Source organism: Podarcis melisellensis, assembly GCF_964234715.1.
Source record: "Podarcis melisellensis genome assembly, chromosome: 6".
NCBI classification, from domain to species: Eukaryota; Metazoa; Chordata; class Lepidosauria; order Squamata; family Lacertidae; genus Podarcis; species Podarcis melisellensis.
Genome location: NC_138538.1, coordinates 872,195 through 889,696, shown reverse-complemented (window position 1 = coordinate 889,696; position 17,502 = coordinate 872,195). Strand labels below are relative to the sequence as shown.

Sequence of the window (17,502 nt, the reverse complement as noted above, 5' to 3'; positions counted from 1 at the left end):
GTCCCAAATGCTGCAATGTTTCCTCGTCAAGGAGTTGCTGCACTCCCTTAATCGTTTCGCTTGCCCTTTCCTGATCCTTTACAAGCTCTCTCAAATCTGTTTGGGAGGTGAAGCAACCGGAATTGTGCACAGATTTTTTTTAAAAAAAAACCAGTACAGGACACCCCTGCGAGGTTGTTGTTTAGTCGTGTCTGCCTCTTCGTGACCCCCTGGACCAGAGCACGCCAGGCCCTCCTGTCTTCCACTGCCTCCTGCAGTTTGGTCACTCATGCTGGTAGCTTCGAGAAGACTGTCCCACCATCTCGTCCTCCGTCATCCCCTTCTCCTTGTGCCCTCCATCTTTCCCAACATCAGGGTCTTTTCCAGGGAGTCTTCTCTTTTTTTTTTTTAAAGTTATTTTTTATTGCTTTGTTTCATAAAAATAAAAATATATATATAAACAAACAAGAATAAAGGTATTACACAGACAACTAATAATAGAAAGGAAAAGTAAATATAAGAAAAGTATACAAAAACTTAATTTTCACATTAACCACATTACTTGATCTTCATTTTCAAGGCTTCCTTTAGCTTTCCCGAAAATCATTCGAGGTAATACTTTAAGTTACACATTTCTTAGTATATATTGTCATTGTATCTTTTTATGTTTATTTCTTGGTATATATTATCCTTGTACCTTATTTAATCTCCTATTATCTTTGAACAATAACTCTTATTCTTTCACAGTGTGTCTCTAAATCCCTTTAGCGTTATTTTCCCTTGACTAATAAGTTCCAGATAATCTACATATTTCCCCCAATCCTTGGTGAACTTTTGGTCTCTTATATATCTTACTTTGCCTGTGAGTCTATCCAATTCCATATAATCTAACAGCTTAGATCTCCACTCCTCCGCCGTTGGTGTTTCCTGCTTCTTCCACATCTGGGCAAGCATTACTCTTGCTGCTGTAACTGCATAATACACTAATCTACAGTCTTCTTTTTTTATCTCCTGGCCCAGTATGCCTAGTAGGAAAATTTCTGCTTTCTTTGAAAACGTATATTTTAGAATCTTCTTCAGTTCTATATAGATTTTTTCCCAAAACTGTTTCACTTTTCGACACTCCCACCACATATGGTAGAAGGAGCCCTCACTAACCCTGCATTTCCAGCACTTGTTGTCCACCTTGTACATTTTCGATAGTTTCATGGGTGTTAAATACCATCTATAGAACATCTTCATTATGTTTTCTTTTATCGTTACACACGCCGTAAAATTTAATCCTTCCTTCCAGAGTTTTTCCCAGTCCTCGAATAGTATGTTATGTCCTATATCCTTTGCCCAGCGAATCATCACGCACTTGACTTCCTCATCTGCTAAACTCCAATCCAACAATATCCTATACATTTTCGATACAATCTTCTCTTTTTCGTTTATAATCTCCCTCTGAAACTTGGATTCCTTCTCTACATAACCTCTTTCTTTAAGATCCTTCCTAAACATCTGATTCACCTGGAGATGGTGTAGCCAGTCGTAAACATGTTCCTTAACCTGATCATATGGTCGTACCTTCCATTTCCCATCTTCTTTAATTATTAACTGATTATATGTTGCCCAATTACTTCTCATATTAATAGTCTTCACGCACATAACTTCCAAAGGCGAAAGCCAATGTGGTGTTTTTGGTTCCAACAAATTCTTGTATTTATCCCATATTTCAATTAGTGGTCCTCTAAAAATATGAAGTATTTTTTGGGGGTCTCCGCGCCCTGGAGTTGCCCCCACCCTCCAAAATAGCTCAGGTTCTCCCTCCCGGTGCGAACCTTGCTTGCGCTGAGATCGCGGTGCGCCGGAAGCTCCTCTCCAGGGAGTCTTCTCTTCTCATGAGGTGGCCAAAGTCTTGGAGTCTCAGCTTCAGGGTCTGTCCTTCCAGTGAGCACTCAGGGCTGATTTCCTTCAGAATGGAGAGGTTGGGTCTTCTTGCAGTCCATGGGACTCTCAGGAGTCTCCTCCAGCACCAGAATTCAAAAGCGATCAGCCTTCTTTATGGTCCAGCTCTCACTTCCATACATCACTACTGGGAAAACGATGGCTTGAACTATACGGACCTTTGTTGGCAAGGTGATGTCTATGCTTTTTAAGATGCTGTCTAGGTTTGTCATTGCTTTTCTCCCAAGAAGCAGGCGTCTTTTAATTTTGTGGCTGCTGTCACCATCTGCAGTGATCATGGAGCCCAAGAAAGTAAAATCTCTCACTGCCTCCATTTCTTCCCCTTCTGTTTGCCAGGAGGTGATGGGACCAGTGGCCATGATCTTCGTTTTTTTGATGTTGAACTTCAGACCATATTTGGTGCTCTCCTCTTTCACCCTCATTAAAAGGTTCTTTAATTCCTCCTCACTTTCTGCCATCAAGGTTGTGTCATCTGCATATCTGAGGTTGTTGATATTTGTTCCAGCAATCTTAATTCCGGCTAGGGATTCATCCAGCCCAGCCTTTCGCATGATGAATTCTGCATATAAGTTAAACAAGCAGGGGGACAATATACAGCCTTGCCGTACTCCTTTCCCAATTTTGAACCCATCAGTTGTTCCATATCCAGTTCTAACTGCGAGGTAGGCCAGTGCAAGTCTTGAATAAAGGCAGATTGCACACCATGCATTTTAAACACCTCACTTCCACGCACACACCTCCGAAAAAAATCCGGGGAAATGTAGTTCAGTGCGAACTACAGTTCCCAAGAGCCTTTGGGCGGGCGGGGCTCTTTCAATTCCTGGTCGCGGGCCCTTTAAGAACCCCGCCCCCGGCTTCCTTTCTTTCCGAGTCGGACCCGGGCAGCCAATGGGCGGCCTCCCCCCGCCGCGCCCGCCGCCCGTTTCCCGGACGCCCCGCGGCGCGCGCGCTCCCATTGGGCGGCTCGGAGGCGAGCGCGGCGCTGATTGGCCAAGCCGGGGGAGCTTTGCAACATTCAAACTGGGCCGCCCGCCCGCCCGCCCGCCCAGCTCAGCCCGCCATGGCCTCGCAGAACACCGACCCCGCCGCCGCCGCCGCCGCCAGCGCCGCCAGGAAGGCCGCCGAGCCCGGCAGCGCCGCCGCCCGGGGCTCCGTCCGGAGCAGGTAGGGGCAAGGGGGCCCTGGGCCCCGGGCTGCCTCCTGGAGGCGGGGGCAAGGGGGCTCCGGGGAGCGTGCAGAGCGCCTCGGAAGCCCTTCCTGTAAGGGGGGGGGGAGGTTGGCCGTGGGGCTCCTGAGCGCCTGCAGAGTGCCTCTGTGCTGCTTCCTGTTTGCGGGGGTAGGGGGCTCCTGAGCGCCTGCAGAGTGCCTCCGAGGCCCTTCCTGTAAAGGGGGGAGAAGGGTAGGCCGCCGGGCTCCTGGGCGCGTACAGAGTGCCTCTGTGCTGCTTCCTGCTTGCGGGGGTAAGGGGGCTCCTGAGCGCCTGCAGAGTGCCTCCGAGGCCCTTCCTGTAAGGGGAAGGGGGTAGGCCGCCGGGCTCCTGGGCATGTGCAGAGTACCTCCGGGCTTCTTCCTGTTTGCGGGGGCTCCTGGGCGCGTGCAGAGCGCCTCGAAGGCCCTTCCTGTAAAGGGGGGGAAGGGTAGGCCGCCGGGCTCCTGGGCGCGTACAGAGTGTCTCGGCGGCCCTTTCTGTAGGGGAGAAGGAGGTTGGCCGTCGGGCTCCTTCCTGTCTGCGATTGCAAGGGGGCTCCTGAGCGCGTGCAGAGTGCCCCCTGCGGACCCCGCCCTGTTACTGCCGATGTAACCCTCTTTTCCCATCTCCGCCCCACAGGCTGCAGCAGGAGCTGGTGACTTTGATGGTGAGTCGCCCCTTCAGCAGCCCCTGAACTGCTGCTCTGCTTCTGCATGGGGAGCCCAGAGGGGGGAGCTTCCTGCCTCCTGCCCAGGATGGATGCCCTTTAGGGGTCCCAGCCAAGTAAAGGGGGGATGGAGATCCATCTTGAATGTCTTGAGCACCCCAGAACAGAGCCAGCGCCCCCCCCCCCGGGGGCTCCTGGGCTGGGGCGTCGCCTTCCATCTATTTCTTTGCTTGCTTCATTCAATTTATACCCCCACTTGATTGTAGCTAAAAACCTCAGCGCTGGTTAAGAGTTTGAGAGTTTAATGAAAATGAAAAGTGAATAAAAAAATTTAAATAAATAAAATAAAAACCTCAGCGCAGTCCAGGAAAAAGTCAAAAGAACAAAAGATCCCACAAAAAATAGTATAGCAATAAGTTAAAACACAAAAGGTTACAAGAACGATGTGCAGGAAAAAATTGAAACACATCCGCTTGCCTAAACAGGCCTGTCTAAGCAAGAACTATGTTGCTGTAATTTGTTGAAATTGTTAGTCACTTTATCTTGCTCAAGGGCAAACCAAACAAAATACAAAGCCCACATGGATGCAGTAAAACCAGGTGTGGGGGATAAATAGAAAATATCCCACTCAGGCAGTGAAGGCACCTGCCTCATCTCAAGTGGCAGGGAGTTCCAAAGTGCAGGTGCTGCCCTGAAAAACTGAGTTCTTACAAATGCAAAATGGGCAACGTGGGGCGCCTGTGACAGGGCCCGATTCACAGTCCGAAGCAGTTGAGTGGGCAGATAGGAGGCAAGGCAAGCTCCTAGGTAAACTATTATTATTTATACCCCACCCATCTGGCTGGCTTTCCCCAGCCACTCTGGGCGGCTCCCAACAGAACACTAAAAACGGAATAAAACTTCAAACATTCAAAACTTCCCTAAACATTACTAATGGAGGGGCAGCTTGTGAGGCTGTGCGCTGCCTGAGGGGGGCGCCCTGTTGCCCCAGGGGAGGAATGTGGGTCGGCTGGCTGGGGTGGTTTTCCTTCACCCTCCTGGGTGAGGCAACCCAGTGCTTCCAGCAAAGCTTCCCCCAGTGCCCCCTTCTGCAGCCACTCTCGCCTGTTTCTCCCACAGATGTCTGGGGATAAAGGGATCTCGGCCTTCCCAGAGTCAGACAACCTCTTCAAGTGGATCGGGACCATTAATGGAGCAACTGGGACGGTGAGTTGGGTCGGGGGGGGGGGGAGGAAGCCTTGGGCCTTGGAGGTCAGCCTCATCTACACCGGCAGAAGCAGCAGCAGCTCTGCAGGGTCTGAGTAGGGGGGGGTCTCCCCCATGCGCAGCATCGAACCCAGAACCTTCCATGCGCAAGATGCAGCCACCCTGCGGGGGCGAGGTAAGGCAGGGACACCAAATGAGCCATGCTGCTATCATCCGTTTGTCCTGGGAACAAAAATGTCCATCTGAGGGTCCCGGGTGCTTGGCAGTGTCTGCAGTGCTGTGCAGACCTGGGAACATGCAGTGTTCCCAGTATACTCCAGTGGAGTCCAGGGCCAGGTTGAAGGGGCTGGTTTTGACCTTTAAAACCCTATGCAGCCAGGGACCCTCGTACCTACGGGGCCGCCTCTCCTGGTAAGCCCCGCGGAGGACCTTAAGGTCCACAAATGACAACACTTTGGAGGTCCCGAGCTGCAAGGTGGCTAGTTTGGTCTCAACTAGGGCCAGGGACTTTTCAGCACTGGCCCCGACCTGGTGGAACACTCTGTCCCAAGAGACCAGGGCCCTGCGGGACTTGACATCTTTCCGCAGGGCCTGCAAGACAGAGCTGTTCCGCCGGGCCTTTGGTTTGGACTCAGTCTGACCCTTATGTTGCCCTCCCCTTATGGTCTTCTTGATCTATGTGCTACTTTTAAAATGTGGCTGCATTATAAATTGCATTTTAACCTGTATTTTAAATTGGTTTTCTTTCTCCTCCACCTCTCTTTTTCCCCTGTTACGTTTTTACTGTGATTTTATTGGTGTTAGCCGCCCTGAGCCTGGCTCTGGCCAGGGAGGGTGGGGTAGAAATACAATTTTTACTACTACTACTACTACTATTAATGCAACACGACCTCTGTGCACATGCAAAGTGCATTCTCTTATGGTCGTGTATTTAGCCCGCATCCTGCGGTTAGAAGGCAGAGACTGAAGTTCAGGCCACTGTCGTCTCTTGCAGAAGCCTTTTGGGTCCTGCCGCTGAGGGCAGATCAGTTGGGAGATTGCCTAGGAAATGAGGCATATAGGAAAAGTGCTGCCAGATTTCAAGTTCTTAACGGGATCTCTAGAAGGCAAGAGGGAACGGCTGCTCCCTGAGGTCAAAGGGGTCCCGAATCTCCTGCAGCGTTCTGTTCTCACAGTGACCAGTGAGAAGCCCACAAACAGTGACGGAAAAGGGGGGAAGCAAGTGGAGTTGGGAATCTTGCCTTGAGGCAGGAGGCCAAGAGAGGCAGCGTGGTGCAGTGGTTAGTGTGCCAGACTTGGGCAGGGAGATACCACTCGGCCATGAAGCTCACACTGAGGACTAGTCACCTGCCTCTCAGCCTAGCCTCCCTCACAGGTCTGTTGCAGGGATTAAATGAGGAAGGGAAGAACTATGTACACTCCCTTGAGCTCCTTCCGAAAAGGTGAAATGAAAATGCAATTATTTATAATTAGATGGAATGCAGTATCTGATTTATGCCTCTCTGCTCTTCACCCAACCTCTGCCGCCTCCCCCCTCCCCAAAAAGGTGTATGAGGACCTGAGGTACAAGCTGTCCTTGGAGTTCCCCAGCGGGTACCCTTACAACGCGCCCACCGTCAAATTCCTCACCCCCTGCTACCACCCCAACGTGGACCTGCAGGGGAACATCTGCCTGGACATCCTCAAGGACAAGTGGTCGGCTCTCTACGACGTCCGAACCATCCTGCTCTCCATCCAGAGTCTGCTGGGAGGTGAGTCAAAAGGGCTCTGGGCTGGGGGGCTGTTCCTGCCCTCCAACTCCAGGCCTGGCCTGGGGTCCAGCCCGGCCCCTCCAGCCCCAGTGAAACAACCAGCACACAGCTCTACCTGAAGAACTCCTACCCTTCAACGGTGGCACTGAAAACCCAAAACTGATTTAGCCACGGTTCGTGCGTTGCCCTTGAGGGTCCCTTCCAGCTTTTCAATTCTATGAAAACATGTGTCTTTTTGCCCCCACGGCCCCTCCTTTGTCCCCCACCCAGAATGATTCCTGGGCTGCATCTTCCTGGTTGCAACTTCTGCCGTGGGGCTTTCTGAGCTGGGAAGAGTTCCCTGGCCTTTTTCTGGACCATAGGGGGTGCAGTTGAAGGATCTCTCTCTCTCCCCCCCCCCCCCCGGCAGTCTTGGGCTTTTGCCAACCACAGCCCCCGCTCTGACAGCAAATCTCTCCCCTCAGAGCCAAACGTTGAGAGCCCGCTGAACACGGAAGCTGCAGAGCTCTGGAAGGACCAGGCAGGTGGGTGTCTTGAAATTCAGATTATAAATCAAAATTCAGATTATGCACCAAGGGAGGGAGGCATAGCGATGGGGGGTGTCTTTCTGGATCTCCTTTTCTCTCCTCCCCACATCATTTTGAGCCCCAGAGGATGCTGCGAGGATCTGTGCCTTGGAGCATGTGCAGAGGGCCAGGGGAGCGTCCTCTGGAACTTGGAGGTAGAGAGTGGGCCAGAGGCACTTGAGACTGGGGCGGTGGAGGGAGTGTCGGGGGCTGTTTGGAGGCCCAAGGAAGCCCCCCCGCTTGAGTCCTCAACAGAAGTGAGCCTGGGGGGGGGGGCTATGGAGGAGGAATCAAAGCCACAGCGCCGGATCCTTTGCCCCCACCCCACGGAAATCGGGGTGTGTGGTTGTCTCTTCCTCCAGCCCCCGACTGCTATTGCAGTCCCGTTTGACATGGCCTCGGGGGGAGGGGGAGTGTCTTGTGGTTTTTTTTGGGGGGGGTGCCGTTGTGCAGGATGCAAAAGCCATTGAGAAGCCCCCGCCTCCTTCTCCTGACCTGCATTTCCGTGTCTCTTCCCCCCGCAGCCTACAAGAAGTACCTTCACGAATCGTATGCAAAGCATATGAAGAACCAGGATACCTGATGCCCCCCCTGTCTTCCGTCTCCCCCCTGGTGTTGTGTCCGTCTTTGCACCGCTTTCTCTGTGAATGCCACTGTATTATAGACTTGTTTTTAAATTTATTTGGCATTTTGTCCTGTGGATTAATGTATAAATAAACCTGTTTCCTTTTGGGGTTTTTTTTTTCTAAACAGGGGCCTGGTTCCTGCTCTGCTTCTGCTGCTCACCTGGGCCCCCTATATTGAAACCCAGAGGTGGGGGGGTCAGCTCAGAGCACCTCTCCCTATGGATGCCCCAAGAGGGGGCGGCCACTGAGCAGGGGGCACACCTGGGAGCCCAGGTGTGGGTTGCTGGCTTGGGGAGGAAGTTTTGTAGGCAGCCCAGAGAGTGGCCTTGGCCAAGATAAAGAGACTAACAAATTTAATAAATAGTAATAATAATAATAATAAATAGCAGGGGCTTGCTAAGGGTTCTTGAGACTGCCTAAGAAAAGCCCTGCTCTTCCCCCCGCCCCCGGTTAGATTACCATACTTTTCCGTGTGTAAGACCAGGGTTTTTTTCATTAACAATTATGCTAAAAAGTGGGGGTCGTCTTATACATGGAGCCATCTCACCCCCATTTTCTTAAATTTGACTCCCCCAAAATAGGGGGCATCTTATACACAGAAAAATACGGCGGTTCCCTTGAGGAGGCTGCCATTCGCTGCCTCTTGCAGCTTTGAATTCCAAGAGATCACATTGTCGGCTTGGGAGGAACCCAGTGGTTCTCCACCTGTGGGTCCCCAGATGTTGTTGGACTACAGCTCCCATCATCCCTGAGCTCTGGCCTTGCTAGCTAGGGGTGATGGGAGTTGTAGTTCAACAACATCCGGGGACCGACAGGTGGAGAAAGGCTGCTCTAGCCCATGCATCCCCAAACTCGGCCCTCCAGATGTTTTGGGACTGCAACTCCCATCATCTCTGACCACTGGTCCTGTTAGCTAGGGATGGTGGGACTTGTAGTCCCAGAACAGCAGGAGGGCCGGGTTTGGGGGTGCTTGCTCTAGCCCAGCCCCCTGTTATGAATCCCTGGCCGGTGGCCACAACAACCGCTATCTAAGAAACCTCCAATGAAGGTCTGTCCTGTTGTTGGTCCTGAATGTCGCTCCAGTTGCTTTTCTGAAGCAAACTGGCCTTTCTCGCCTTTTTCGAGCCTTCAGCTGAGACCTCCTTCGCCTGCTGGAGTCTTTGGGGCCAAAGAACTTTGGATGTTTGCCTGAGATTTATAGTGGAGTGGAGTGACGCGACGCAGTTTAAAATCTGCAAGCAAATATTGAGAAGTGAACCTCGATTTGTCTTCCGTACAAAGGGACTGACTCTCTTGCAGATGTGGCCCCCACGGTGTGCAGCTGCCCCAGGAAAAGATCTCTGTATGCCCCACCAGAAGACTCCACCCCTCCCATTTCTGGTTGCCTGATTTACAAGCCGGGCCAGAGGGGAGAGGGTTCTGTGGCCCCCCCCTCCAGGTTGCTGGACTACAGCTCCCCCCATTGCCAGGAGCCAGCCTGGCCCAAAGGTCAGGGCTCAGGGAAACAGGTTTGAAAGGGAGCCCAAGGGCCATCTAGTCCAGCCCCCACAATGTGGGATGGTGGGGGTGGCATTCGTGGTCCACCCACACCCAGAGGCCCCAGCCATCTGCTCCCATCAACCTCCCCCCGCCCTGAGTCTGGATCAGGTCCCCACTGCAGACGATGCTCAGCTCCAGTCCTTTGCTCTTTATTGATGTGTTGAGTGCTATAAACAGAGCATCACAGGCTTGGGGGGTCGGTGGGCACCCCCAAAGCGGAGCCGAAACGAGTCTCTGAGCTGTGTTGGAGCAGCAGGCCGGAACAGGACTGGAGGGGTGGGGGCAGCTCAAAAGGCGAGGCAAGGCTTGGCGGCTGGAGCAGAGGCAAGAGGGGGCCGGCTTGGCGGCTGGCAGCGGCCCCCAGCTTTACAGGAATGTATTGAGTCGCTTTACTGCACACCCTCCATCATCTTCAGGAACTCTGTAGGGGGAGACGGAAGAGGGGTCAGTCCCAAAGCAGGAGGGGGCAAGGAGCGCAGACTCCACACACCACAGTCCTGAGCAGCAGGATCTCAAGGGGGCAGCAACCTCACCCAGATCGGGGCTGGCTGTGACTCTAACCCCCCCCCCTGATGAAGGTTCCTGGCCAGGTTGCCAAGAGCCCAGAATCGACAGCTGCCAAAGCCCAGGAAGGAAGAGGGAAGAATACAGTGGTACCTCGGGTTAAGTACTTAATTCGTTCTGGAGGTCCATACTTAACCTGAAACTGTTCTTAACCTGAGGCACCACTTAGCTAATGGGGCCTCCCGCTGCCGCCACGCAATTTCTGTTCTCCTGAAGCAAAGTTCTTAACCCGAGGGACTATTTCTGGGCTAGTGGAGTCTAACCTGAAGCATCTGTAACCCGAGGTACCACTGTATTTCTATCGAAGCTGGGAATTGATTTACTTGTTTAGATAGATAGATGATTTATTATGATCGGAGACCAGCTTATAAAACACACTTGGGGGTTCAGTCCCAGAAGGAAAGCAAACATTTTAAACAATGTTCGACAATAAATTTAAAATTTATAAATGAGATAAGCATCTAGACACTTAAAACTTTTAAGATAAGCTACTGCAGAGAGATGGCCCAGAGTCACCCATGGAACCGAGTTTGGGGTTTTTCTTAAAAAACTAGTTTGGGTGGGGGATGGTCTGCGCCTACAGATCTGTACACAGAATCTGGCGATCATCCAGGTCATCTTATTATATTTGCCTAACAGAAAAGGGATTAGGGACGCAGGTGGCGCTGGGGTTAAACCACAGAGCCCAGGACTTGCGGGTCGGCGGTTCGAATCCCCGTGACGGGGTGAACTCCCGTTGGTCCTTGCTCCTGCCCACCTAGCAGTTTGAAAGCACGTCAAACTGCAAGTAGATAAATAGGTACTGCTCTGGCGGGAAGGTAAACAGCGTTTCCGTGCACTGCTCTGGTTCGCCAGAAGCGGCTTAGTCCTGCTGGCCTCATGACCCGGAAGCTGTACGCCGGCTCCCTCGGCCAGTAAAGAGAGATGAGCGCCGCAACCCCAGAGTTGGTCATGACTGGACCTAATGGTCAGGGGTCCCTTTACCTAACAGAAAAGGGTCAAATTTTTGCTTTTCCGGGACATCAGGGAGCCTCACCAACAGGGATTTACTTATTTGTATATAAAATTCATATTCTGCTTGAGCGGGGAGGCTGTGTGTGCCTTGAGGGCCCTCCCCAGCGGGACAGGGAGCCTGTGGGGGTGGTGGAAGGGTCACAGAGCTGGCCGGACACCCCCACCCTCTTCAGCTCCAAAGAAAGGCTGGCTGCCCCACTCACCGTCAAAGTCGATCCGGCCATCGTTGTTTTTGTCTCCGTCCTTCATGAGCTCCTCGATCTCTTCTTCAGTGACAGACTCTCCGGATAACCGGAAGATCTCCACCAGCTCCTCTGCGTCCAGGAAGCCATCGCCATTCCTGTTTTGGGGTGGGGGGAGGAGAAGTGTTGAAGGAGGCAGCCCTGAGCTCCTGATCTAAAACCATCACTGCAGTCTGATCAGAGCCAGGTGGGCACCCCAGTTTAAGAAGGCTCTCGAACGGGGGGCAGGTGACCTGCTGGGTCCCTTCCAGCTCTATGGGAACAGCTGTGGGGACGGGGTTCTCCTAAGGGGGGTTATGGCTTCTCTGCTCTCCAATCCTTGGGAAGACCAGAGAAGTACTTTGAAAGGCAAGAAAGAGTCCCTAGCCGTTTCCTGCCAGGGATGAAAGAAGAAGAAGAAGAAGAAGAATGGAGGATGAAATTAATGGACTGTGCAGAGCTAGATAAACCAACAGGAAGGATTCGAAATCTGCGGGACCAGAAACTCACAGAAGACTGGTGTAAATTTACAGACTATTTGAAAAGTAATTGTGATGATCAGACTACGTTTGTAGGTTTGCAAGAAGTTTTGTGTGGTGAATTATTGGAACTATTGCACAAATGGATAAAGGGGAGGATGGTTAGTTAAGATAATTACAGGCAATATGAATTTGCATAAGAGGTGGTCAGAACGGTGGATCATCAGAGGTGCTGACGGAAGGCTAAAAAAAGATTGTATAAGTGGTGAAGTTTTGTGGTATGATAATTTATATGTTAAAATTAATAAAAATTGTTTTTTTTTAAAAAAAGCAGTCCCTAGCAGAGAACCTTCTGCAGATCTTAAAATGCAGCCAGCTTCATGTGGGAAGAGGTGTTCCTTCAGCCTTGACACCCTAAAACAGGCCCAGAAGACAAGAAGCAATGGGTGCAAATTGTTCTCAGAGTTGATATTCTCCCTGCCAGGAAGTCTCCTGCAGAAAGCATTGCAAGAGCCAAGCTGTCTCTCCAGGAGTGGCCCAGGGTGGCACAGTGGTGCAGAGGCCACCTGCCAAAGGCGATTCAAGGAGCACCCCCCAAGCTACGCTCCTGCTTCTTTGAGGGCAGTGCCACCCTGTCTAGAACAAGATGCCCCACCAGCGCCCAGATCGGAGAGCCGATCACCCACAGAGCCTCCGTCTTGTCTGGATTCAGCTGGTTTGTTGGCTGCACAACCGGCATGTGGGGGGGGGGACCGGGCAGGAGCCCCTGCCCCACTTCTCTGGGTGGAACCATTTGTGTGTTTTGGATGGGTTGGCCTGTGGCAGACTGGGGGTGAGGGAAGGCTACCCACTGGCGTGCCAGGATGAGACTGCATGTGGCCTTCTGATTCCACACAGGCACCCCAAGGGTTGGTGACCCCCAACTCTTCCTTCCCCTCCAAGCCTGGCACCAGCTGGGCAGGGACCAAGCAGTGAAGGGACATGGTGTCTGGGCAGGAGGAGCCCCTATCCCTTGTGCTTGGCATTCGCCTAGTCAGGCTCCTCCTTCCTCAAAAGCTGCCAGTGTTTGCCGGGAGGTGAAAAAGGAGACCGGACAGAATTAGCCTCCAGGTAACAGGAGAAGAGGCAGCTTCTGTGACAACTGCAGCTCACTCTCTGTTTGGGCTCTGGGTGCGAATGCCGGCTCTGGGAAGAGCTGCAAGGGGGGAAATCTCAGTTCTGTGGTGCCCCAGCTTGGATGGTTGGCGGTGAAGGAGGTAAGGCAGGGACAACAAAGGGTGCCCACCCCTTCCTGGTTTTCAGTCTTGACCAGGGAAACTCTCCTGCTCAAATCCGCATCAACAGACCCAGAGTCCCACAGACAGAACTGATTTGCTGACTGCATCTGTAGTCCACCTTTCTCCTCCAAGGAGGTCCAGGTGGCCTACGTTGGTCTGCTCTCCATCCCACAACAACCCTGTGAGGTAGGTCAGGCTGAGAGGCAGCGACGGGCTCAAGGTCACACCCAGGGAGCTTCACAGCAGAGTAGGGGGAGGATTTGAACCCTGGTCTCCCGGGTCCTCACCCAACACTCTAACCACTATACCACACCACATTTGTCTTGACAATAAGGGTCGTTTGATGGTGGAGTGGACTCTCCTTCACTGAAGGCTCTTGTGCAGAGTGGTCACCTGCCAGGGATGCCTTAGCTGCGGTTCCTGCGCTGCAGGGGGTTAGACTAGAGGACCTTTGGGGGTCTCTTCCAGTTCTGTAGTTCTGTGACTCAGTGCCAGTCCAGCTGCCATAAGGAGCTTTGAATGGGGGTCTTGGCAGAGCATAAATATCTCTGTGTGTGACCTGAACATTGCCCCAGCTGTTCAGGCCCCTCTCCAGGCAGGAGGGGCTTCTGCTGCCCCCCCCCCATCTCGGCCTCACCTGTCAAAGATGCGGAAGCACTCGGCCAGCTCCTCCTCGCTTTTTCCCTTGGCATCCTCTTTCATCTGGCGCACCATCATGACCAAGAACTCCTCGAAGTCGATGGTTCCGCTGCCTGCAGGGAAGGTCCACGGGAGAAGGGTGAGGGCTGCCCCCTCCGGACCCCTCTCAGCCTCCCTTCACCCCCCCCCCCCGATGCAGCCCCTCCTCACCATCCTCATCCACCTCCTCTATGATGGCGTCCAGCTCCTCTTTGGTGGGCGTCTGCCCCAGCATCCTCATGACGGTGCCCAACTCCTTGGTGCTGATGTCGCCGCCCCCGTCCGCGTCAAACATGTCAAAGGCGGCTTTGAACTCTGCAGGGGGGGAGAGCGGGGGGTTAGGGGGGTGAGCCTGTCAGGAACCAGAGCAAAGTTTGGGCTGACATCCAAGTCAACTCTGAGGTTTCCCAGATTCTGCAAGCCCTGAGTGGCAGGGGGTTGGGCTGGATGACCACTAGGGGTCCCTTCTGACTACAGTTCTGTTTTCATTCTTTCTAAAGGGCCAAAGGAGGAGAGGGGGAAATGGGCTTGCCAACGGGCTAAAAAGAATCATAGGAAAACCATCTGCCCACAATGCAGACCCCTCTGCATTTTAGCCTGAAGGTGTCATTCTATGGGAAAACTCATGGAGCTTCTGCAGGTGGAATCAGCTCCTTTGGTGGGAAGGACCCCAAAAAATCAACCCCCCCCATGCATGCACACAATCCCTGCTCTGCTCAGGCAGAGAATGGAATGGAGAAGGCCCTCGATAATGCTTCAAACCTCACACAACCCACATGCCTGGCCTTTGGTGTGGACTCACTCTGACCCTTATGTTTCCCTCCCCTTATGGTCTTCATTTATCGGCTACTTTAAAATGAGGCTGCATTTTAGATTGCATTTTAACCTGTATTTTAAATTGGTCTCTCCCCCCCCCCTTTCCCCCCTATTATGTTTTTACTGTGATCTTATTGGTGTTAGCCGCCCTGATCCTGGCTCTGGCTGGGGAGGGCAGTGTATAAATAAAATTTATTATTATTATTAATTATTATTATGCAGAGGTCGGAGGGAGTCCTTGGCCAGGGGAGGTCTAGGGTGGGGAAACTGCTAAGCACAAGGTCAGAACTGCAGGGGGCAGCAGGCCCACACTTAGGGGCAGCAGCAACTGCCTCTCTGCCCTGGACCCCGAGATTCCAGGCATTCCCCTTCTGTGTGTTCAGCTGGAGATTCAGCAGCCACCCAAATGAGAGGAAGACGGTTGCTTTGTTGCAATTTAGGGGTCCATTTTGGGAGGGCTTGGCAATATTTTGGGTGCCTCCCCTCCTCCCCCACCCATCATGGGATCAGTTAATCCTCTGAGCCTCCAAAGCCACTTGTGGAATGGCTGGGCAGGGTTATTAATTCTTACTAGTCTTACATTTATATCCAACCTTTTTCTTTCTTTCTCCAAAGAGCTCAAGAGGGTCTAAATGGCTTTGCCTCCCATTTTTATCTCCACATCAACCCTGTGAGGTAGGTCAAGCCGGGAGGCAGCGACCCAAGGCCACACCCAGGGAGCTTCATGGCTGCGTAGGGAGTTGTACCAGGTCTCTTCCAGGTCCTCATGCAACACACTAACCACTATACCACACTGCCTCTCAGGATGGCAGCAAATAAAGTACTAGTTTATGACGTTTTCTGGTTACCCCACCTTCCTCCCTAGTTGGCCCACATCCAACACAGCCCCTTGGCCCCTCGGCCGAGTCAGGGTGCCCGCTGTGCCCGTGCCGCCCGGGGATGCCCCTCAACTCACCCGCGATCATTTCCTCAGTGAGGAAGGACCGGGCTTCCGCCTGCTGGTCCGTCTGCAAGGCAAGGGGAGGAAGTCACCAAGGGAGCAGAGTCTGGCCCAGCCGGGGCCATGCCCAGGGATGCCCTCCCCACTTCTGCTACCTGCAGTCCACTCTGCCATTGCTGCTGCCATCTCCTCAGGTCTTTGCTTCTCTCCCGATACTTTCTTTCCCCAGCCCACAAAAAGCCCCTTCTCTTGGCATCACCAGAAGGGGGACTGCCAGCCACTGGTGCGCCAACCCAACCTTGGCCTTGGCTTGCTCCACCTGGCATTCTGCAGGTGGCACAGCAGAAGGGGACTCACGGCACCCAACCCTCCGCGGCTGGGGTTGCTAGTGCCAGGCGCTCGCGGCAGGGGACGGGAGGAGCGCTGGGATTCCCGTTGTGGCTCCTGCATTGCGCCGGGGTTGGTCTGGATGACCCCAGGGGGTCCCTTCCGATTCCGTAAGAGCATCCCTTGCTCTCGAGAGGCAGGCGGCCCATCTCCACAAAGGCAGTTGCTCCTTGAGCAGCCCCATGGAAGGCCGCTTGCAGTGCCAAGGTCCCAGTGCCCCCTGGCAGAGGCAGTCAGCTCTGGCCCCATGTTGCGCAGCAGCCCCAGGCTCCTTTGGACTTTGCCAGGATTCCTGGGTCCTGAGAGAGGGACCTCCCGGTGGCTGGCCAGAGGAGAGGATGGTGCTCCTTGACCGCCGGGTGCTATTCTTAGCAGCGCCCCCGGCTGCCTCCTTCTAGGGTGCTCAGCAGGCCGCCAGCCAGCTGCTCCAGCACCTGTCGGCTGGCGGATTGGGTTACTCCTTCGAGCCGGGTCTTGCAGCTCAGCGGCCGGCAGGCAGGCAGGGTTCCCGGCCGGTTCTCATGACCGGTGGCTTGGCTTTCTCCACGGCCATCCGGCGCCATCCTTCGTGTCCTTGACCAGGCTTTGCGAGGGGTGCAGTGCCCCCCAGGGCAGCCCACCACCTGCCCAGATCCAAGGAGATTCCCCATTTGCCCCCATCTCTCTTCCAGCAAAACCCGCCCCCCAACACCCCGAGCCACGGTTGACCTCTCTGCCCTCCCTCTCCACGGAGGCAGTAATAAAGAAGACCCCATCCCAGCCCTCGGTCTTTTGCCTTGCCCCCTCCCAGCCCCCCCCGTCTCCCCTGCAGCCTCAGCCAAAGGGCCACTCCTGCCCTTCGGCCCCACACAGGGCAGCTCCGCCGGGAGCCGTGCTTGTGTCCTGGCCACGTCTCCCGCCACGGTCTGTGCTGGTCCTGGGCCCCGGCGCCGGCCTGTCCCATCGGACGCGCGAACAACCAGTCCATCTCACCACCTGCGCACGATCCGCGGCCCGGTCTGGCATCCCGGGAGGAGATGTGTCTCCCACCGTCCTGGGCGCCGCCGTCAAAAATGGGCACACGTGCCCATGTCTTACCATGCTTACCATGTTGGCAGGAAAGACCCCACAGCAACCCACAGAGAGAAAGAGACCCGGCGCGTCCGCTCCACTCCACTCCCCGGCGGACGATGAAAGAAAGCTTCTCCGCGGCTCCTGGCAGGGCCATTTGTACTCTGCCCGCTGGGTGGGGCCCTGCCTAGGCCCTCGGCATTGGACGCTGCCAGGAGGCGGGTCTCCGGAGAGCCAATCGCCTCCCTCCCTGCCTGCTCATTGGCCGGCGGGCCATTTTAGCCAAATTTAGCCAAGCCACTCCTGGCTGCATCCATCCTGAGCTGGAGGAGGAGGAGGCGGGGAGGGTCTGGGTGCCCTGGGGGGAGAAACCCAACACTTCCCCGAGAGAAGGATAAGGAGCTGGAGGCAGGCTGCCCAGAGACTGTACATGCCCGTCCGCTGAGCGCACCTGCCCCAGGCCAGCAGGGGGTTAAAAATAGCAGGGACAAAGCCGTGGGTGTCCTCCTCCTTCTCCAGACACAGGCATCCCATATATTGAGGATGGAGGGAGGGCTGGGAAGTCTTGAAACACAGCCTGCTCTCTTGAGTATCCTCCTGGCC

General features: G+C 53.9%; 2 protein-coding genes across 3 annotated transcripts; one reads left to right on the top strand and one right to left on the bottom strand.

Moving 5' to 3' along the window:
- Nucleotides 1-2,983: 2,983 nt before the first annotated feature.
- Nucleotides 2,984-8,052, top strand: UBE2C (ubiquitin conjugating enzyme E2 C). The gene is made up of 6 exons (XM_081915331.1): nt 2,984-3,093; nt 3,758-3,785; nt 4,905-4,991; nt 6,538-6,742; nt 7,207-7,266; nt 7,833-8,052. Exons 1-6 carry the CDS (start codon nt 2,990-2,992, stop codon nt 7,889-7,891), a joined length of 543 nt encoding a protein of 180 aa, XP_081771457.1. The 5' UTR covers nt 2,984-2,989; the 3' UTR covers nt 7,892-8,052.
- A 1,554-nt stretch (nt 8,053-9,606) lies between these two features.
- Nucleotides 9,607-17,085, bottom strand: TNNC2 (troponin C2, fast skeletal type). Of its 2 annotated transcripts, none has more exons than XM_081914706.1 (6): nt 16,936-17,085; nt 15,478-15,529; nt 13,878-14,021; nt 13,666-13,780; nt 11,255-11,391; nt 9,607-9,894 (listed from the first exon to the last, which is right to left on the bottom strand). In XM_081914706.1, exons 1-6 carry the CDS (start codon nt 16,936-16,938, stop codon nt 9,863-9,865), a joined length of 483 nt encoding a protein of 160 aa, XP_081770832.1. In that variant the 5' UTR covers nt 16,939-17,085; the 3' UTR covers nt 9,607-9,862. The 2 variants fall into 2 exon arrangements, with proteins under 2 accessions (XP_081770832.1, XP_081770831.1); XM_081914705.1 differs by having other exon boundaries at nt 16,927-17,059.
- Between the last annotated feature and the right edge of the window lie 417 nt (nt 17,086-17,502).

Coding starts and splice junctions, on each gene's coding strand:
- UBE2C (XM_081915331.1), top strand. CDS start 2,990: ATGGCCTCGCAGAACACCGACCCCGCCGCCGCCGCCGCCGCCAGCGCC. Junction 3,786..4,904: donor AGGAGCTGGTGACTTTGATG/GTGAGTCGCCCC, acceptor TTTCTCCCACAG/ATGTCTGGGGATAAAGGGAT. Junction 6,743..7,206: donor CATCCAGAGTCTGCTGGGAG/GTGAGTCAAAAG, acceptor CTCTCCCCTCAG/AGCCAAACGTTGAGAGCCCG.
- TNNC2 (XM_081914705.1), bottom strand. Junction 14,022..15,477: donor CACTGAGGAAATGATCGCGG/GTGAGTTGAGGG, acceptor CCCCCCCTGCAG/AGTTCAAAGCCGCCTTTGAC. Junction 9,895..11,254: donor TGGCCGGATCGACTTTGACG/GTGAGTGGGGCA, acceptor CTCCCCCTACAG/AGTTCCTGAAGATGATGGAG.